General features: G+C 65.3%; 10 protein-coding genes across 10 annotated transcripts; 3 read left to right on the plus strand and 7 right to left on the minus strand.

The window, feature by feature from the left end:
• Positions 1–162: 162 nt before the first annotated feature.
• Positions 163–1025, minus strand: AMSG_00082 (ubiquitin carboxyl-terminal esterase L3). Its single transcript, XM_013907494.1, has 2 exons — positions 912–1025; positions 163–825 (listed from the first exon to the last, which is right to left on the minus strand). Exons 1-2 carry the CDS (start codon positions 984–986, stop codon positions 172–174), a joined length of 729 nt encoding a protein of 242 aa, XP_013762948.1. The 5' UTR covers positions 987–1025; the 3' UTR covers positions 163–171.
• A 126-nt stretch (positions 1026–1151) lies between these two features.
• AMSG_00083 (uncharacterized protein) lies at positions 1152–3288 on the minus strand (the record flags this gene model as incomplete). The annotated part of the gene is made up of 1 exon (XM_013907495.1): positions 1152–3288. The coding sequence occupies one exon, from the start codon at positions 3286–3288 to the stop codon at positions 1255–1257; it is 2034 nt and encodes a 677-aa protein (XP_013762949.1). The 3' UTR covers positions 1152–1254.
• Positions 3289–5389: 2101 nt separating this feature from the next.
• AMSG_00085 (uncharacterized protein) lies at positions 5390–5865 on the minus strand. Its single transcript, XM_013907496.1, has one exon. The coding sequence runs from the start codon at positions 5625–5627 to the stop codon at positions 5424–5426; it is 204 nt and encodes a 67-aa protein (XP_013762950.1). The 5' UTR covers positions 5628–5865; the 3' UTR covers positions 5390–5423.
• Positions 5866–6146: 281 nt separating this feature from the next.
• Positions 6147–7355, plus strand: AMSG_00086 (choline/ethanolamine kinase; the record flags this gene model as incomplete). Its single annotated transcript, XM_013907497.1, has 1 exon — positions 6147–7355. One exon carries the CDS (start codon positions 6147–6149, stop codon positions 7353–7355), a length of 1209 nt encoding a protein of 402 aa, XP_013762951.1.
• A 20-nt stretch (positions 7356–7375) lies between these two features.
• AMSG_00087 (uncharacterized protein) lies at positions 7376–8564 on the minus strand (the record flags this gene model as incomplete). The annotated part of the gene is made up of 2 exons (XM_013907498.1): positions 7376–8431; positions 8488–8564. The coding sequence occupies 2 exons, from the start codon at positions 8562–8564 to the stop codon at positions 7381–7383; spliced, it is 1128 nt and encodes a 375-aa protein (XP_013762952.1). The 3' UTR covers positions 7376–7380.
• A 446-nt stretch (positions 8565–9010) lies between these two features.
• Positions 9011–11341, plus strand: AMSG_00088 (cleavage stimulation factor 77 kDa subunit). The gene has a single exon (XM_013907499.1). It carries the CDS (start codon positions 9063–9065, stop codon positions 11295–11297), a length of 2235 nt encoding a protein of 744 aa, XP_013762953.1. The 5' UTR covers positions 9011–9062; the 3' UTR covers positions 11298–11341.
• Positions 11342–11439: 98 nt separating this feature from the next.
• Positions 11440–13847, minus strand: AMSG_00089 (uncharacterized protein; the record flags this gene model as incomplete). The annotated part of the gene is made up of 3 exons (XM_013907500.1): positions 11440–11460; positions 11501–13357; positions 13398–13847. 3 exons carry the CDS (start codon positions 13845–13847, stop codon positions 11440–11442), a joined length of 2328 nt encoding a protein of 775 aa, XP_013762954.1.
• Positions 13848–15514: 1667 nt separating this feature from the next.
• On the plus strand, positions 15515–16870 carry AMSG_00091 (uncharacterized protein; the record flags this gene model as incomplete). Its single annotated transcript, XM_013907501.1, has 1 exon — positions 15515–16870. A coding segment is annotated over one exon (1276 nt), but the record flags the coding sequence as incomplete, so codon positions are not given.
• A 115-nt stretch (positions 16871–16985) lies between these two features.
• On the minus strand, positions 16986–17810 carry AMSG_00092 (uncharacterized protein). Its single transcript, XM_013907502.1, has one exon. It carries the CDS (start codon positions 17535–17537, stop codon positions 16995–16997), a length of 543 nt encoding a protein of 180 aa, XP_013762956.1. The 5' UTR covers positions 17538–17810; the 3' UTR covers positions 16986–16994.
• Positions 17811–18065: 255 nt separating this feature from the next.
• On the minus strand, positions 18066–19866 carry AMSG_00093 (uncharacterized protein; the record flags this gene model as incomplete). The annotated part of the gene is made up of 3 exons (XM_013907503.1): positions 18897–19866; positions 18557–18826; positions 18066–18521 (listed from the first exon to the last, which is right to left on the minus strand). Exons 1-3 carry the CDS (start codon positions 19806–19808, stop codon positions 18066–18068), a joined length of 1638 nt encoding a protein of 545 aa, XP_013762957.1. The 5' UTR covers positions 19809–19866.

The raw sequence follows: 19866 nt of genomic DNA on the forward strand, positions 1-19866 counted from the left end.
CAATCTGACTGTGAGGGAATGGGAAGGATCGGGGATCGGGAATCAGAGAGGGAGGGGGGGGGGGGGGGGCTAGTAGTGGGGCTGGTGGTTACGGGTGACTGCTGATCGTTGCAGAATCTAGGCATCGGCGGCAGGCTCGGCTGGCTCGGCTGGCTCGGCTGGCTCGGCAGACTAGGCAGGCGGGACGAGTGAGTAGGCAACCATGGAAAAGTTGTACTCGTCCGGGTTGGGAGCCATAAAGTAGGTCTTGATGGCGGCGGCAGCGGCGGCAGCGACACCGTCGGCAGAGCATCGGGCCAGTGGGATGGGACCAGGCTTACGGCCGTCGAGCTCGTAGAGGATGCCATCGTGGAAGGCAAAGCAGATAAAGTGGGCAGCGATAGAGGCCTCGGACTCGGGCTGAGCTGACTGACCCTGCGAGGCGGTACCGTTGTGGAGCGAGCGAATGCGCTCGTTGGCGGCAAAAGTCTCGCCGCGGACAAGCGGAGTAGCCTCTGCCACCGAGTCGAGGAAGCCCCGAAGGATCGAGTCGTCGGCGAGGTCGAGGGCCGAGACAGTGTTTGCCAGAGCATGAACCATGGCGATGGTCCCGCATGCGTTGCCAAGCTCATCGATCTGGGTCATGTAAAACGGCGGGTCTGCAGGCGCCCCATCATCGCCGTACACCGACTCGGGATCGGGACGGTCGACCTTGTTGAGCCCCGAGGGCCTGCAGAGGAGGACAGCCATGACCGGCTGCGGGAGGAAGGCAAGCATGTCGTCATCGAGGCCCCAGATGTCGGAGAACATGCACTTGCCCTCGGGCACACCCAGATTGGCAGCAAACTGTGTGGTTGAAGGGTGACGTGAGTGGGGGAAGGAGGGGAGGGAGGGGGGGGAGGGGGGGGGGGGAGGAGGGGGGGGGGGCGTACATTGGTGAACACCTCGGGGTTGGACTCGACGGCCTTCCAGCGGTCACGAGCATCGGTGGGGGTAGCGGCGGACATGAGTGTGAGGGGTGTGGGGATGGGTGAGAGGAGTGTGTGAGTAGGTAGGGGTCGTGGGGGCCGTGGGGGCTGGGGAGGTTGCGGTGGTGGTGGGTGGAAGGTCTGTCAGGTTTGGAGCGTGAGCAAGAAAAGAAGATTCGTCACGCTACGTCGCCGTCAAGCAGATGACATCCATACTATGTGTTACTCGATGTACTGTCTTTGTCTGCCAGTCTACGTCACGTACAGCCGATCGATGCGCTGCTTGCTACAGCTGGGTGGGAGCGTGTTAGGCAAGCTGCAGACCAAGGGGATACTCCAGAGTGTAGGCGAGGCTGAGGGCGTGCGGGGCGCCCTGGGCGAGGGAGAGGTTCCACTGGACAAGGCCGGTAGTGGCGTTGACGACGGCGTTGGCGTCCTTCTTGGTCGGGGCCTCGACCTTGAGCTTGATGCGGGTGTCCGAGACGACCGGGATCTGGTCGCGAACGCGGATGTGGACGGGCATGATCTTGAGTGACTGGACGGCGATCTTGGCGGCGAACTTTTCGACGACACGCTTGGACGACGGCGTCTTGTTGTGTGTGTTGAGGGCGTAGTGGACCTGGACTTCGGGGTCGGATCCGACAAAGACCTCGGTGACCTCGCCCGGCGAGAACGAGTCGAGGTGTGTGGCGGTGACAAAGGCATTGTTGAAGTAGACGTTGGCCGGGCCGGCGATGAACGCCGTCTGGGTGGTGTTGGAGAGCTGGACACGGAGGAAGGCGTGCGGCGAGAGCTTGGGGATGCAGTAGTAGATGTTGGCCGAGGCGAGAGCGTCCGGCGGCTTGACCAGGACGCGCTCGCGGGCGCCTGACGCGATGGTCGCCCGAGTCTGAACGTTGAACTGGGCGGCCGGGGCGGCGAGCATGGCGGCGCGGAGCGCGAGGGTGTCCGCGTCGACATCAGGCGTGCCCGAGCCGGAGCCCGAGTCAAAGCCGTCGGACGACGAGTCGGCGCCCGACGGCGAGGCAACGCGCTTGTGGTGGCGCTTGCGGCGGCGGCGGGCGCGCCGGGCGGCAGACGAGGCAGCAGCGCCGTCCGAGCCGTCGGGCGCAGCGGCCGAGTCCGACGCCGACGTCGAAGCCAGCGGCGCTGGCGAGCCGGAGCCATGCGGGCTAGGAGACGAAGAGGCGCCGATGCCGGCCGCGAGATCAACCGGCGACGAGGGGCCGGGTGCGGCGGCGCGGAGCACGTTGGGCGCCATGGCCGGGATGTCGCCCGAGGTCTTCTTGGCAGTGGAGAGGACCAGGGCGACGTCAGCCCACTCCTCGCCAGTGTGCTGCTCGACAATGCCGTGAAAGTGGAGCGGGACGCGGACGCCGCCGGGCGCGGCCATCGTCTGCTGCTGCGGCGAGATGCGGACGTCGTACGACGGCGTCCACCACGCGCGCGAGGTGGCATACGAAAAGTCGAGCGAGACTTGGCCAGTCGAGTGCGAGCCGAGGACGATGGTAAACGTCCGTGTCACGTCGAGTGTCTCCGAGTACTGCGCGTCCATGGCGTCCATGAGCGAGTGGATGCGGCGGTCGACGTCGTCGATCTTGAGCTTGAGCTCGGTCCGCTTGCGGTCGTGCTCCTCCAGACGGCGGTGGTAGAGCTCCAGAAAGGCGTCAAAGGCCTCGAGCGACTCGCGGGTCATGGCGTCGGGTGTGGCCGTCGCGTCGGTCCGGGTGTACTTTTTGGCAAACTGCTCGATGAGCGCGAGCTCCTTCTCCAGGCGCTCGCCAGCCTCAAGGAACTTGTGCCGCAGCGCGTTGAGCTGGTCGAGCTCGTGGCGCTGCTTGTCGACGTTGGGCGACTCGGAGACGCGGAGCTTGGACGACTGCGCGTAGTGGGTCTCGATGATGTGCAGCGGGCAGTTGGTGACCTTGAACGACTTGGGATCCACGTGCGACGCGAGGCCGGTCACCACGATCTCGTGCTTGCCCGACTCGGTGAACGGAACAGAGATGGCACGGCGGACCCGTGCGCGATCAGGGAAGACCGTCACGGCGCGCACCGGACACGCAGAGAGCTCAACCTCGTGCCGGGTCGTCGGGCCTGAGAACGAGCTGTACGTCATCGCCGACGGCTGTGAGTACCCACCGTACCCGCCTCCGTATCCGGATCCGCCGCCGTATCCACCGGTCGAGCTCGGAGATGAGAAGCCCGTGTAGCCCGACGGCGCCGCGCCGCCAAACTGCGGCCGCGGCGAGCCTGCCGCGCCCACGCCGCTGGCTCCTGATCCCGGCCCGTAGCCCTGCCGCGGGGCGACCGCCGGCGCACCGTTCTGGCTCTGGCCCATGCCTCTGGTCTGTGCCCCGCCGCTCACCTGCTGCTGTTGCTGATGCTGTTGCTGATGCTGTTGCTGCCCAGCAGCAGGTTGCTGCTGCTGCTGCGCCGCCTGTGCCTGTGCCGCAGTGTTGGGTGCTGTGCTCCTCTGCTGCTGCAACGAGTTCTGACTCGTACCAGCGTTTGTCACAGCACCCTGTTGCGAGACTGAGACTGTAGATCCGCCGACTGAAGCAGATAGTGGGAGAGACGAAGCAGGAGGCGCGCCACAAAATTAGTGTTGTCGTGAGGGGGAGGGGGGAGGGGAGCCGGGAGGGGGGAGGGGCGGGCAAAGGAAAAGGAAAAGGGGCACGGGGGGGGGGGGGGAGTGAGTGGATGAGGTTGAAGGTGGTGGTGGTAGGGGTGGTGGTTGCTGTAGTGGGTGGAGGGTGGAGGTGGTGGGGGTGGGGGGGGTTGGCCCAACTGACGACAGTTTGCCAGTGCTCGGGTGGCCATGGGGGTAGGGGTGGGTGGTGAAGAAGGGGGAGGGAGGGAGGGAGGGAGGGAGGGAGTGATGAATACGTACCCGGTGTGCCACCGACAGGGGTCCCGCCAATAGGGGTGCCTCCAATAGGGGTGCCTCCAATGTATGACATCCACGTGAGGGTGTGAGACGGGTGTGATGCTTGCAGGGGTGTGGAGGGCGGCTGTGGGCGGAGAGGGGAGAAGGGGCGAGGAAAGGCGGGAGAGCAGAGCGATGAAGAGGAAAAGTGAGTGAAAGGGGTGTAAAGTAGTCAAGTTAAGCGTAGGCTACGAGGATGGTGTAATGATGGTGTAGATAGAGGAAGCGAGGGGAAAGAGTGGACCGGGAGGGGGGGGGGGACGAGAGCCAGCAGGAACTTGTCATTGATGGTTGCTGTACGATTAACGTTGGTCGGTTGCAGGTCGGTCGGTTGGTCAGTCGGTTGGCCGGTCGGTTGGCGCCATGCGATCAACCTGCCTGGTTTTGGACATGGCTCGACCAAGGATGGCCGGGAGAGAGACGGGTGCAAGTAGTGGAGGGAGCGATGGTCACTATCATACTCATGGCCGTTGCTCAAGATGACAAAGACCACCTTTCTCTAGTTGTATCTTGTACCTGGTTGGCCTCTTCATGCCGGCCACCGCGACGGGGACGCTGCCAGGCAGCAGGCGACGAGGCGGCGGCGGTGGCGGCAAGTCGGAGGGAGTACAAAGACGAGGGCAGACGCAAGGAAGTGAGCTCCCGTTGCCACCTATGCTTGATGGGCCAGTGGCAGGGAAGCTGTCGTCGACATGGGTGGCGGCAAGGGTCGAGGACTCGCTGCGGAATGCGGAGCGGGTGACCGAGGCGGCGGCGGGCGCGCGGCGAAGAGCAGGCCAGCTGCCAAACAACACATCCGCCAGCGGGCCGGACAGGGAGCGGAGACAATGGCGCCGGAAGAGAAGAAGGAGAAGAAGGAGTGGAGATGACGAGCAGGGTGCTCGGGCGGCGGGGATCGGGGGCATGCTGGTGCCGATCGCGCCGATGCTGAGTCCTGAAGCCGAGGCCGCGACGCGGGCGCTGACCAACAAGGCTGAGCTGGAAGCCGCACGGGTCAATCTGGAAATGCATCTGCATCCCAAGGCGTATGCGACGCGGGCACTGGAGCGGATGATGCAGAAAAGCAGCTCCAGGGTGGAGCGACGGCCCGAACTTGGAGTGGCGCCGTCTCCGCTGCCACCACTCATCAGATGCACGCCGGCGGCAGCGCGGGTGGTCCGTGGCCTGCCCCCGCTGCCAGCATCGGCGGGAAATGGGCGCGAGGCTCGAGCCAAGGCCTTTGCAGAAAAGAGTCGGCAATGGCGGCCTGACGGCCTGACGCTCCCGCCGACCCCGCACTCGCTGCCGCCGCTGATGGTGGCCATCCGCCTGCCACGTCGCGGCGGCGCGAGTCCGCCGTCACCGTCGGCGCGGCCGAAGCGGCGCTCGCAGCACAAAGCTCACCATCCAAATCAGATGGGAGCCCCTCGGGGAACATGCTGCTGTCGGATGCGACGGCCGCAGCTCACGCCCGCGCTCGCCGGTGGCCTGGGCGTGGTGATCGGCGCGGCCGCTGTCGGCGCAGCCGCCCTCGTTGTGTATCTGTTTGTTTAGAGCTCACACAGCGATCAGATAAAGACGCCTCCGTAGTCCTCAAGCAGGCGAGCCTCCTGCGAGTCCTTGAGCGCGTCGGCAGTGAGAGCGAGCGCGGCGTCTTTGTCGAGCGAGCCACAGAGGGCGACAAAGGCTGCGTACACGGCAAGCCGCTGTCCCGACAGGCCGTGGCGCGGACCGCGCGACGGGGCCAACTCCAGCTCGTCCTTGGGCTCCATGACCAGCGCACCTTCATCATCATTATCATCGACCAGCTCTTCCAGCTCCAGCCGCCTCCCTCCGGCTGTCTCTTCACCCCGAATGGCTCCGCCAAGCCTCCGAGCCGACGGACTCGCAGTTGCCGCCGCCCCAGCCCGTGCCCTCCCGCCGCCTGTTCCCCTCCGGCTCGTGCTCCGACGGCCTGACGACCGCGGTCGACTTGGAATACGCCCTGGTGTTGCAGTGGTTAGCCGTGGCATGGCAAGTGGAGTGTGGGGGAGAGGAGAGGGGGGCGAGGGGGGAGGGGGGCGAAGACGCAGGCGTTTGATCGGCAGCCTTGATCAAGCACCGCTTGATCAAGCGGTGTTTGATCAAGGGCGATGACGAGGTGGAAGCCAGCCAAAAGCAGCTCACACATACTCGTGGCGGTACAGAGACGACGACGGCTAGACTCATCTCTTATCAACTCTCAACAGGAAATGACATTGTGGCAGAGAGCGGGCGCAGTGGTGGGCGCGATGGCGGTAGTGGGCGGGTCTATGGCGGCGGCAGCCTGGGCTGTCCGTAGAGTCCGGTTGAGCGCGTGGCGTGGTGAAGCGGCTGTGACCGACGAGCGTGGTCAGTATCTGCTGTCGGTGCCAGAGATCGCTGGTGCTGTGGCTGAGGCGGTGACGGATGTCGATAGCGCTGATGATGCCTCCAAGCTGCGGGCGCGGAGGCTGTCGGGCGGCATGTCGAACTTTCTCTTTGTCCTCCTCGAGGCCTCGGACGGCTCTGTCGTCGGCCTGATGCGAGTGTACGGCGCTGGCGCCGACGCCACGGTCGTCCGCGCCGACGAGGGTGCCGTCTTTGGTGCGCTCTCAGACGCCGGCCTTGGCCCGGCGCTGTTAAGCGAGTGGGCCGGCGGGCGGATCGAAGCCTTTGTCGCCGGCACGCCCGTGGAGTCGCGGACGCTCGGCCGGCCCGAGTCGGCGAGCCTTCTCCGCGAGATCCTCGCCAAGGTGGCGGCGATGCACAAGCTGGTCATTCCCAGCGGGCTCAGCTCATCGTCACTTGCAGGCGTCGAGAACTCGATGCTCTTCCACCAACTCGGCAGCTGGCTCGGGCAGCTGGAGGAGGCAGCGCAGGAGGGGCGCAAGGTCAACGAGCAGCGGCGGCTGCTGCTGACGCTGCCAGACATGCCTGTTTCGATCGAGCTGCGAGCGCTGCGCGACCACGTCGAGTGGCTCGAGGCCAAGTGGCGGGCCATGGACGGCGTTCGCATGGGCCTCTGCCACAACGACCTGCACGGCGGCAACATCATGGCAACCGCCGACGACGAGGTTGTCCTCATCGACGTCGAGTACGCTGGGTACTCGATGGTCGGTGTCGACCTTGGCAACATGGCGTGCGAGATGATGCACTCGTACGAATGCGAGAACCACCCGGGCTTTGTCGTCCGGGCCGACGAGTTTCCATCGCCCGAGACCCGCGCCGCCATGGTGGCGTGCTACCTTGACGCTGCCGGCGAGAGCAGCAACGATGCCGCCGTCGCTGCTCTCATGGCGCAGGTCGATCTCGGCATCCTCTCCTCGCACCTCATGTGGGCGCTGTGGTCGTTTATCCAGGCGCGGACGTCGGACATTGCCTACGGCTACACCGCGTACGGCCTGCAGCGGCTCGACCAGTTTGTCCACGGCCGCAAGGCCAGCACAGCCGCCGACGCGGCAGCCAAGGCCGCGCTCGCGAGCGAGGCCGACAGCGAGTAAAAGGCGAGGCCCGGCTGCAACAGAGCTACGGCTTGGTCGGGATGACGATGGAGAGCTTGCGCTTGCCGCCGGGCTTGCGGAGACCGGCAGCAGGCGCGAGTGGCGGCGGCGCCGCAGACCGCGTGTCTCGTGCAGCCATGACGTCTTGGTCCTCAAGGGCGGTGAGGGTGGCAGTCCACTCGGCAATGCGGAGCGCCATCTTGTCCTCGAGCGACTCCTCGGCGAGAGGCTCCGACGGCACGGCTTCAGGATCGTCGACCGCCACAAACATGTCCTCGAGCGGCGGCGCCGCCGGATCGATGGGTGTGGCCGGGAGCGTCGGAAGCGGACCGGCAAAGGCAGGCTGACCGGCGCTCACCGCGCCGACAGGCGTGGGCTGGCTCTCGGGAAATACAGCATCCATGATAGCAGCAAGGTTGCGGTGGCCAGGAGTAAAGACTTGCGAGGTCGGCGAGAGGACATCGTTGTCGATGACTGCATTGTAGTGGCCATTCGACTTGCACAGCAGAATGACCGGCTGGTGGCCCTCGTTGTAGACCTGCAGCGAGGTGGTGGTGTACGCATCATACACAACGACCGTCACCCGAAAGTGGTGCGCAAGCGCAGAGAGCTCAGGCTCGCCGCCCCACGTTTTGAGCTTGCTCATCTGGTCGAGGTACTCTTCAAACGACGAGTCAACCTCGGCCTCACAAAACGGCGCAAAGAGCTCCGAGTGCTTCCGCATGTGGTCGCAGGCGATGGCCCTCAGCTCGGCGTGCTTGCCCTGACCCCAGCCCGGAAGCTGGAAGCCAAACGAGCGAAAGAGGCAGTTGCCATCCATAGCGATGCGATACACGGTGAGGCCGTGCGCCTCGAATCGCGATGTGATGTCTTTGGCCACGGTGACCCGCGGCGTCGGCGCCGCCGGCCCACCCACGTCCGACGACGGCAGCCACTTGGCCCGCGCCTCGGGCGCCTTGGTCCGGTATGTTTTGGGCCGCGGGTCAAAGTTTGCCGTTTGCCGCGACGTCTCGCCGAACCGCGCATACACTGCCGACGCCGATGCGCCCGATGCCCCACTCTTGCCCGTGTACGAGCTCGCCGAGTCGTAGTACCCGCCGAGAGTTGTCGCCCCCCGCCCGCCCACACCCACGTGCCCTCCCACGAGTCCTCCCGCAGGTCCTTGCCGACCCGAGCTCCTGCCGCCACCCGCCATGCGTCCCGCTCCATACCCGTAGCCACCGTACCCGTACATAGTAAACACGGGTGGGTAATACTCGGTGTGAGGTGAGGTTGCGATTGGTGGGGGCGAGGGCAGGTGGGTGATCACGATCGCGATCATGATCAGGTTCGAGATCGGGATCAAGGACGTAGCCAGTCTCCATCATGAGCCCATCACCCTCTGACAGTGATCAAACAGAGACGATTGAAGCAAATATAAAGCCTGGACTCGAGCGATGGTATGCAAGCCAGAGATCAGAGGCCCTGGAGGAGCGGGGGAGGGAGGGGAGGGAGGAGGGAAGGGAGAGGGGGGCGGCCGGCCATCCCGGAGAGGCCAACACCAGCAAGAACTAGAGGCGATTTTTTTTCCCCCTCTGAACGATGAGGGGGAACAGGGAAAGGAGGAAGGGGGGAAGGGGGGGGGTGGAGAAGGAAGGGTACACTCGTCGCACCAAGCTGAATAAGAGAGAGAGAGAGAGAAAAGCTAGGGCAAGGGTGACCAAGGTTATGTCGAGCATGAGCGCAGTGGCGTCGGCAGGGCAGGAGACAAAGAGCATGGTGGGTGGGGGACGAGGAGGTGGAGGTAGGGAAGGGGGTATGGCCAACGGAGGGACGTCGCTGGCGGACGCCCTGTCGCTTATTGCAGCGAACCAGTACGACACCGAGGCGTGGACCAAGCTGCTAGCCGCCATCCAGCACCTTTCTGTTGACGACGCCCGCGAGCACTACGAGGCGTTCCTCAAGGTCTTCCCCACCGCTGGCCTGCAATGGATGCTGTACGCCAAACATGAGGTTCGTGGCGGCGAACCGCTGCGGGCCGAGGCTATCTACGAGCGCGCTCTGCCGAACGTCCTGCACATGGACCTCTGGCTCTCGTACCTCGAGTACGTGGAGGCGTCTGTGCCGGCGGCGGCGGCGGCGGCGGTGGCCGGGGGCGACGGCGAGGGCGCCGCGAACGAGGAGAGCAGCAAGGCGGCGGCGGCGGCGGCGGCGGCGACGGCGCGGGAAAAGGTTGTGGAGGCGTACGAGTTTGCAGTGGAGCACATGGGCTTCCACATTGCGGCGTCGGCCATCTGGACCAAGTACATTGCCTTTCTCAAGGCGACGCCGGCGATGGACGCAGGGCAGGTTGCCCGGCGGAACGAGGCTGTGCGCAAGGCATACCACCGGGCCATTGTCTCGCCCTCGCTCGGCATCGAGGCACTGTGGCAGGGCTACTCGACTTTTGAGAATGCGCTCAACGTGCAGCTGGCGGCGGCGATTCTCAACCAGCATGCGCGGTCGTACATGGCGGCGCGGTCTGCGCTCGCCGGCATGCGCAACGCCATGTCGGGCATTGCCACGTCAGGCCTCCCGCTGCCGCCGTCGACCTCGCCCAAGGCCATCAACCTGGTGGCGGCGTACCGGCGGTGGGTGGCGTTCGAGTGCGAGAACCCGCTCTCGCTCGACGAAGCCATGCTCCAGCGCCGGGTGGCGTTTGCCTATAACCAGGCGCTTCTCGACCTCTACTACTACTCGGAGCTCTGGTTCGAGGCGCATGTCTACTTTCGCAACGCCGGCGACGAGGGCCTCGCCACGGCCTTTCTTCAGCGCGGCACGCTGGCGCAGCCGGGCAACCAGCTGCTGGCGTACGCGTACGCGGCGCATTGCCAGTCGCTCGGAACCGAGGCGGCCCACGCCGCGGCGCGCGACTGCTACGAGGCGCTGCTGAAGGCTACCGACGCGCCGCTGGCGTACATCCAGTACATGCGCTTTGCCTGGCGCTGCCTCTCGGAGCGTGCAGCGCGGCAGATTTTCAAGCGCGCCCGCGCTTCGCCGTCCTGCACCTACCACGTCTACATTGCCGCCGCGCTTTCTGAGTTCCACTTTACCAAGGACCTCGGCATTGCTGTCCGCATCTTTGAGGCCGGCATGGAAAAGTACGGGACCGAACCCGAGTACGTGCTCGCGTACCTCGACCACCTCACGCATCTCAATGACGAGTCTGCGGCACGCTCGGTTTTCGAGCGGTCGCTGGCGGCGATTCCGTCCGCCAAGGCGAAGCAGGTCTGGGGCGCGTATGTCCAGTTTGAGTCGATGCGCGGCGACGTGGGCGCCGTCAACGCACTCCTCGCCCGCCGCGCCGCAGCCGCAGCCGCCGCAGCAGACACGGTCACCGACGCCGAACTTGACGTCCACGAGCCGGACTCGCTCCTCGAGCAGGCCGCGCGGTTCCGGTTCATGGACCTCTACCCGCTCTCGGCGGCGCAGACGAGCGTCGTCGCCGCCAACGAGGCCGCCAAGGCCGCCGCGTCCAAGGCTGCCGCGTCGCGCTCACGGACGAGGTCACGGGCCGGACGGACCGCCAACCCGGAGCTTGCGCTTGAGCGATCCAAGCCCAAGCCGCTGACCGGGACCATGGCTCCGTTCTCGCCGGCCGGCGCCGACACCTCCAAGATGCCGGTCTGGCTCCAGGAGCTCACCCTCCTCCTCCCGCTGCCGACCAACTTTACTGCGCCGCTCGTCAACGTCCCGTTCCTCGTCAAGACGCTCACCGGCCTTGACGCCGTGCCCAAGGCCGGGCCCAACGCGGCTGTGATCCCGGGCCGGTCAGCCTCGGGCGCCTCGGCCGGCGCCGCAGCCGTCGTCGCAGCTGCCAAGAAGCGCAAGCGCGCGGCCGGTACCGTCGGTGCTCCGGCTGTCGAGTCGGCCACCCACTCGGATGTCTTCCGTGCCCGCCAGCTGAAGAAGCTCAAGAAGTAAGCAAGCTAGCAGATGATCTGTTTCGTAAAACGGATACTCGAAGAGAGTGAGCCCCCACCCCATCTGGGGGGGGGGGGGAGAGAGAGAGAGCGAAGACCGGGGCAGTCCAGTCGCTCAGCACAGTGCCTGCTGCGACCGGCGATTACTCTGTGACGTGCGCAGACTTTGACGGGGACGGGTTTGTCGACGTGGCCACGGCGTACGACAACATCCACGTTCGACGCAATGACCTTGAAAAACAGCGACGCCAGCCCGCCTTGCCGCTGCTTGTCGAGTCGGGCCCACGGGTCGCGACACCGGCTGCCGTCGTGCTCTTCCCCTTCCGAGTCGGCCGCCGCGGCAACCGCGAGCGCAGAGCAGGTGGCAATGACCTCGGCTTCTCGCCCACGCAAGAGCGAGACAAGAGCCACGGCTTCGTTGAGGCTAATGTCGGCGACGCAGTACCCGGTGATGAGGGAGAAGACGGCAGCAAACGCGATGTCAACCACCTGCTCGACCGAGAGTGTGGCGGCAGCATCGCGCAGAGCCACTGCAGTCGTCCACATGGAACGCTGTGCCGCCAACACCAGCTCGTCAGCACACGCCGCAGGTCCTGCCTCGACAGCAGCGACAACCCTGTTCATCTGCCACGCTGACAGGCGCTCGGGAACGACATGCTCTGGCAGGGGCGGGGAGAGGATTTTGGCGAGCTCGGCGGGAGAAAAGCCTGCGGCCGAGGCGGTGGTAAGAGCGAGGCCGACGTTTGCGCCGCCAGCGCTGACCGCAGCTTGGAGGAACGAGACGTACACGGGGCGGTAGACGTCGAGGAAGCCAGGGAGGCCGACGAGGTGCGGAGCGACGGCAAACGACGTACGGGGCTGGCCGTTGTTCAGCGACCGGACCATCGCCATGCCCATCCGCAGCATCGCGCGCTCGCTGCCCGCGGTCGACGCCACCGCAGCTGCGACGTCGACGCCACTCGCAAGCACTGCGTCGATGAGTGCCACCGAGTCGGCAGTGATGGCGTCCAGGAGCACGGTGACCACCATGTCGGGGGTGACCCCGTCGGTGCGGGCCAGCAGGCGCTGCAACGCGGCGGCTTGGCCAAAGGAAGTGGCCGCCTGGACAGCTGCCGGGACATGCTCCGTGGCGACAACAATGTCGCGGCGGAGTTCGAGGAGGAGGCTGACCAGCCACGCGGTTCTGGGCAAGGTTGCGCGTGAGCGCACGATGAGGCCATCAAAGGCAGCCTGTGCGGCGCGCAGCGAGACGTGCGGGATGATGCGCATGAGCGTAAGCTGGCCTCCGCCAAAGCCGGTACGCTGGCCTCCGCCAAAGCCGCCAAAGCCGGTACGCTGGCCTCCGCCAAAGCCGGTACGCTGACCTCTGCCAAAGCCGGTCGCAACGTGCGAGCGATCGTCGTCCATGATGGTTGCGAAGACGGCGTCAGCGACGGCCGGGTCGGCGAGGTCGACCGAGCGGAGGAGCGAGGACGGGAACGGCGGGTCGGCGGTGACAAACGCGGTCGACCAGGCTGGCGTGAGCGGGGTGAGACGCTCGGCCACAGCAGCAAAGACGGCGGCGTCGAGGAGAGAGTCGGGGTCGAGGATAGCGAGGGCCGACCACAACGCAAGCTCGCACGCCTCAGCGTTGTTTGCAAGGTGGTCGTCAAGGCCGAGGTCAAGGACGGCAAGGACGGTGTCGAGTGGAGCCGACGTGATGATGTCCGGAAGAAAGTCGAGCGAGATGGAGGAAAGTGCCGACGGGTCGGAGAGGTGGGCGAGCTGGTCGGTGGGCGTGTCAGCAGTGTTGTCGGCAGGGTTGTCGGGCGCGGAAGGATGCCAGTCCTCGGACTCGTCGTCCGCCTTGCGCCGTCCGCGCCGCACCAGCCCGGCAGGGACGATCCGCAGCTCAATCGTGCGTGTGGCGTGAAGGCGGCGGACGAGATCGCGGATCGGGGCGGCCAGGTTGGCGTCGTCGGCAAACTCGATGATGGGTGGCTCACCTCCTTCGATGGTGCGCAGCTCGGCGAGCCGCCCTCCAACGCCTTCGGCAAGCTCGATGGTCACCAGAGAGATGAGCTCGGCCGGGGCGATCGGCGATGTCGGCGAGGATGGCGACGTAGTCGTCCGTGCAGCCGTCCGTGAGCGTACCCGCAGCAAAGTCGGGCACGTAAAGCTCGGCGAGGGCAGCAAAGGCGTCCGGAGCGTGTTGGCGGATGGCGCCCAAAGCGTCGTGTCCGCACGAGGACGTGAGGAGCGAGATCGCGCGAGGGATCGTCCGGCGTGCGGCGACAATCCACCTGTTCTTAAACGCGACGAGGGCAGCGGCGTCGACGACGTCCGGCGGAAGCGTGGGGATGACTGTGGGGGTGCATGCGGTGAGCGAACGAGCGGCGAGGGCGTAGAGGGGGTCGTTAGACCCGCCGGTGTTTGTGTTGTCGGCGACCAGCCAGCGGAGAGAGCGGGTGGTGAGCGCGAGGGCGAGGATCGACGAAGGTGGGAGGTAACCGCGGCGGACCATCGTCTGCAGGACCTCCCCCGGAACGTCGGTGAGCGTGAGGGCGGACATGGTCAAAACGCACAGGGTGTGGATGCGGTGCGGAGACGAGTGCCCAAGCCGCTGCGGTTTGCAGTGGTCGTTCTTCGTACTCGGCCCGGGAGAGGAAGCAGAGAAAGCGTGAGGGACGCGAAGCCGACGGTCATGATCCAGCACTCTACATCGGCCTGGAGCCTACCGAGCCGTTTGCATTTCTGCATGTCCTGTTCGAGGCCCACTTTGTTCAGCAGGGTAACGCTGCTGACATCCACACACTCGCCCGCGGGGTACATTGAGCAGGTTGACGCCATCGAAACCGCCCTCGCCCCTGCCTCTGCATCTGCATCGACTGCGGCGTCGAGAACGCGTGATTTCCTGTGATTTCCCTGTTTCGTCGGCATTGGCCAACGGCGCCAACCGCCTCCGCGCCAAGCTCTGCGGCTACCACAACCGGCATGGCGCATTGCTGACTGATGCTGGTTACGGCAAAACTCCTCCGAGGTGACCGCCTGGCCATCCGCCGCCTCGAAGCGATCCACGACGCTCGTCTCGACCCTTCCCATCTCGGCGGCGTCGTCCACAAGCTCGCGCACACGTACGAGAAACACGCTGGGCGGCTGGCCCGAATTGTCGATGACAATGCTCACTTGCCGTCAATCAGCGCAAGCGACGCCGCTGTGGAGGCGACGAAGGCGTGGTACGCCGCTTTCTCGCTCATCCCGTCCAAGATCGACCTGGCCGCGTTTGATGACATGTCGAGGAGGAAGGGCGGTGGGGTGGAGAGGAAGGGGAAGCTCGTGCGTGCGGTACTTTGTCATGGCAGAACCGTCTTGAACCACTGCCCCGCCTGCCACCCTTCACGCGAGCGGGTGGGTGTCTGGGCGTCGTACAGGGACGGAGAAAACACAAATACAGGCAGGTTCTTCTCTATGGCAAAAAGCTTCAACATGTCGTCACAAGAGCAGCACGGCGTCTTCGAAATCCACATGGCCAGCACCGTCGGCTCCAACACTGCCTCGGCGAGAATGACGAGCAGTTGCATCTCCGCATGCGGACGCTTCGATTTCCACTTTGCCCTGCGCGCCTTGTGCGACTTGCCCTTGAGCTCGGGAACCCCCTTCCAACCAGTGCAAGTTCTCAGACTTTGGAAGGACGACCTGAACCGCTTTGCCTCGGGGCCGTGGACGACGTTCGGCAAGAACAGGTGGCAAACACCATCCACAACGCGCAAGCAGTAGTTGGTTTCGCATGTGGGGGAACACGAACACGGTTTCGATCCCGAGAAGAACAGCACTTTGCTGACTTCGATATCGTCCTTCTTCATTGTGCCCTGGGCCAACTCCCCAATATCATAGTACATGGCAACTTTTTGCCGAAACACATTGCTGGACGTGGGGTCGAGGACGCTCAAGTCAACAGCATACACATCTTTCTCCCCCCAGGTGACAGGGAACCCACTGTCGCCATGATCATCGCAATGTTCCCAGCCGAAAACACCGGTAGCCGCCATTCCAACGAGTGACGTGTGAGCACTGAGGTCTGAGAAGTCTGAGCACTGTGAGCAGGTCGAATGCCCAGGCACTGTTTGAGTCAATTTTGGGCTTGTTCGGACTCCAACAGCTCCAGCCGGAAACCCGAAGCCGTGCTTGTCCGACTCCGCCACTTTCATCCGCCCACACAGTCTTTGTCAGACACGTCTCAATGTCGTCAATGCGAAGCGAGTTGGCGGATGCGTGGAACGAGTGGGTACAAGCGAACCACCCGGAAGACAACGCGTCGGACTGGGTTGCAACGGTGTCCGAACAGTTTTCCGAGTCGACGCTGAGCGCGGCGGAGGCGGAGCGGACCGACCCGGAAACGTGGGACTATGTTTGGAGGACTGTGTTTGCAAGCACGCCCGTTCTGGTGCCCAAGGTCGAGTTGCGGGTGCGTGACTTTCTCGACGGGCTGGTGGCGCGGCCGGCCTCCCGGTCGCTGCCGGAGCCGGACCAGGCGCTGTTTTCGATCGCCCACGGTGTGGTCAAGGTTAGCCACAGGGTCGTGCCGGCCGCTGCTGGTGCTGCTTTTGGGCGGCCGACCATTGCTTCGCTGCTGGACGAGCTCAGCAACACACCCGACGAAGTCCTCAACGACGTACTCGGCGTGTCGTTTGCGGGATGTGTGATCGGCGATGCCGATGTGTGTGCGTTTGCGAAGGGGGCGCTCGGGTCAAATGGCGGCGTGACGCTGTTCCCGGCGCTGGTCGAAGTGGACCTGCGCAACACGCGTGTGCATGGCTATGAGCTCGTCATCGGCGCACAGCTGAAGAGCATTGTGCTCGAGCTGCTGTGCAAGGGTATCCGCGTCGTGGTCGCTCTCACGCCCTTTGCGTCATCCGACTCGAAGATGTTCTTCACCGACACGACGGCACTGACCAACGACCTACTCGCCTTGCTCATTTTTGTGCCGCAGCAGTGGCTCAAGGCCGGGCACTGGAAGGCGCTGTTTCCCGACGACAATCAGTCTCGCATCGCCATTGTCGAACTTGCGCACCGCTCGTACTACCTCGATGTTGTGCCTGGGCCGGTCATTGGTCCCCCCGTCGCCTTCAACTGTCCTGCCTTTCCCATGGCCGCACGTGGGGACGGGCTCAAGTTTGTTGTTGCCTTTGTTGGCTGCAGCCCTGCTCTCCGCCCCGCGTTTAGCCGTGCGCACAGCGTCGAGTCGTGCGCGGTGCTCAGCGTTGACTGCTCCATCTCAGTTGGACCTGCGTTCTACTCGACGACCGGCGCCACCGCCATCGTATTCTTTGAAGGTGTGACCAACCCGCTTGTGGCCGCGGCCACGCTGGCCTTCGCCATCACTCACTCGGAGCTTGTTTTCGGGACTGGGGAGGTCGCGTTTGCCTTTTACGACGTCCGCCGCGCACGCCGCGCGAGCGCTGCGTCGGACGAATCGGCTGACGGCGCCGCCTCGTCATCGTCCGCCTCAAACTGATCTGATCAACAACACGCGCCCTGCATTCACTGCATCCGAGTGTGTCGGAGAGTTGGTCGAGGCCGGCGTACAGTTGGTGGAGACCCGCAGCAGTCCTGCTTGTCAGTATTGAGGGCCTTGCCGGTGTCTGACAGCGGGCCGCGGTCTTTGGTTCTGTCTCTTGGAACACCGGTCCACTAGCCGACCCAAAAAGCTCTGTCGCCTTTACTCTCTCGTCGCAAACACGATGACGTCCCCATCGTCCGTCCGTGCGTAAGCGGCCCCGTCTTCCTCGCCGAATATTGCGTCGGCTCGCACTTCGGACGCGAGCCCCCAGCCGAGGACGCGCTCGCCCCACACGCCGGCGCGCGCCGCCACCACGCCCGCGGCGATCGGAAAGTGGGCGCGGAACGCCGCGTCGTCTCCCGCCACAGCACCCAGCTCATCGGTCGTGCACATGGGCTCGTAGCAGTCGGGGGTGGGCGACCAGAAGCCGGTGAACGACGGGAGCGACGCCCACACGATCTCGTCGGCAGCCAGCCACAGGCCCAGCGCCCGAGCTGCTTCGGAGTTTGGGCTCGGACTCGTTCCCACGGGCAGCGGCGCCGCAATGCCCAGGGCGGTCTCGGCCTCGGCGCGCTCAGTCTGAAGTCGGGCAAGCATGGTGTGAGAACACGGCCTCCATCCTCCCCTTACTCTCGTCCTTCCGAGGCGCTCGGGACGGCCCCCGGTCTGGTGACGGCCAGCTCGACCGACATACCGCCCCATCCACCGCCAAAGTGAATTCGCTCAGGCGTCCCAAGTTGGGTGGAGGCGGGAGTGTGAGGGGCGGCGACTGAGGGCCGCGGTTGCGGCTGCGGGTGTCGAAGGGCACGGCGAGGTTGTGCGTGTGGTGCTGACCAAGCTGGTGGAGTTGGACTTGGATGCGGACGAGTTGCGCGAAGTGGTTCAGGAGCTGATGGACTACGAGCACGGTTGGTCGCCGGAGAGCTCGGTGCTTTCTTCCTCCAAGCCCACGCTCTGCTGCTCACAGCGTCGTTTGTGAAGCGCGGTGTGTCGTGGGTGCGGGTGAGGAGGGTGGTGGTGGCGTGGTGGTCGTACATCTCTGCGCGCATGTCGTTGTGGCTGTGGGCGGGAGTGGGAGCAGGAGTGGCCGTGTTGGTGTGCTGGGTTGCGAGGCTCCTGGTAGTCTGACGCGGATGGGGTGGCGAGGAGGGGAGCGAAAGCTACGAGGACGTACCAACGTCTGAAGCTTTGATGAGAGTTTGATGATGAAGAGAAGGACGACGAGCGGTGCTACGAGGAGGCGCCGAAGATGCCGTCCGAGATGCCGGTGACATGGCAAAAGGTGGCGCGCGCGTCGTGGAGGTCCGGGAGGTCGAGGGCGAGGGCGGCGGGCGACGCGGGTGTGGCTCCGGTGTAGTGGCAGAAGACGTCGACGGTCCGCGAACGCGCACCCTTGCCCGTGATGCCCAGCTTGAGCTTGGCCGAGGGGACACGGCCGGGGCCGACCCACTCGCTCCCGCCGGCCAGGACGTCGAGGATAGCCCGGGCCCCGCTGTCGAGCCCGGAGATGCGGGCCTCGTCGGCGTGGTTGGTCTCCCACTCGTCGGCGGCGGTGAGGACGAGGAGGTCGGCCGACGTGTGGAGGTGGGGCGGGATCATCGACGCCACCGTGAACATCGCGGCGGGGGCGAGGACGACGATGCGCCACACGTGCGACGGCGCTCCGGTGAGCGCCTTGATCCGTGCCTGCGGCGAGGCAGCGGCGAGGGCGGGGGGAAGACGTGGACGAGCGACGACGCTCCCGGTGCATCCACGCCAGCTCCGACAAAGCACGGGCCAAAGACGGCGGAAAAGTAGACGACGAGGGAGGCGCAGAGGGCGTCGGCCTCGTCCGGCCCAGCCACGAGCACGGTCGGCGCGCCCGCAAAGGCGTCGGCCAGGTTGGCAACCTTGGCTGCGACGGCGGCGGCAAAGAGGGGAGCAGCAATGGGGAGGCGCTCTGCGGCGACGTCGTTGAGCGGCGGGACGAGGCGGAAGACGTCCGACGGGGACTGGTCCAAACGTAAACCCGCCGGGGTAGTGGCGCCGCAGGTGCGGGTTGGTCAGCCACTCGGTCAGAACAGACGGCAGGTCCTTCGACCTCTTCTTCTTCTGCCACAGCAGCGGGGCGAGGTCGTCGTACTTTTCGCGGATGGTGTTCTCCAGAGTCTCGGCCGTGTGAATGTCCGTCACCGCCTCGCCGACCCCGGTCACCAGATCGCCGACGCACACGTAGACCGTGGCCTTGCCCGACCCGCACGACACCACGCGCGAGTTGAGCGTCTCGGCGGCGACGACAGGAAAGTTGACGGTGGGGTCCACAAAGGCGTGCGTCAGCCGCGCACAGACGGGGTCCCGGTCCAGGAGGCGGGCAAAGAGCTCGTCCCGCTGCTCGGCCGGCCACGCCCGGAGCTCGGCAGCCATCCCGTCCATGGTCGCGGAGCCCTTGCGGGGGAGGAAGATGCCGCGAAGGAGCCACTCCATGGTCATCGGGGCCGGTTCTGCCTCCCGCCCGCGCACAAGCCGCCGCAGGATCGCCTCGCCGCTGGCAGCCGCAACCCACGCCTGGGCAGCTGCAGCGAGCGGCTCGAGGCACGCCGGCAGGTCCGTCACAAACGCAATAAACGGCGAGACGAGGTGGTCGTTCAGCGCGACTGGGCCCTCAACAGTCCGTCCGGCCAGGTAGTGGCGGGACAGCAGCTCCCTGATCACAGCAAATGCCCGCTCGCCATCCTCCTCATCGAGCGTGAGCTCCAGCTCGCCGTCCGGAAGCCAGTCGCCCACGACCCGAACGATCTGCCCCTGTCCCGCCCCGGTCGTCTTGGCCTTCTTCGGCGCACGGCCATCATCGTCCACCGTGTCGTCGCGCCCCCGCTTGGGACGGTTGGTCTCGTCACTCACTTCTGTGGAAGCAGACATGATGATCTGTGGAGAAACGAGCCCAACACTTCCCCTTACATGCTCCTTCATCAGCATGGTACCACACACAACCATGCCAACAAACAATCCGAGAGGAAGCAGAATGCCCAAAAAAAAGCGGGTACCCCCCCCC

The sequence above is a fragment of the Thecamonas trahens genome (genome assembly GCF_000142905.1).
Source record: "Thecamonas trahens ATCC 50062 unplaced genomic scaffold supercont1.1, whole genome shotgun sequence".
In the NCBI taxonomy this organism is placed as follows: Eukaryota; order Apusomonadida; family Apusomonadidae; genus Thecamonas; species Thecamonas trahens.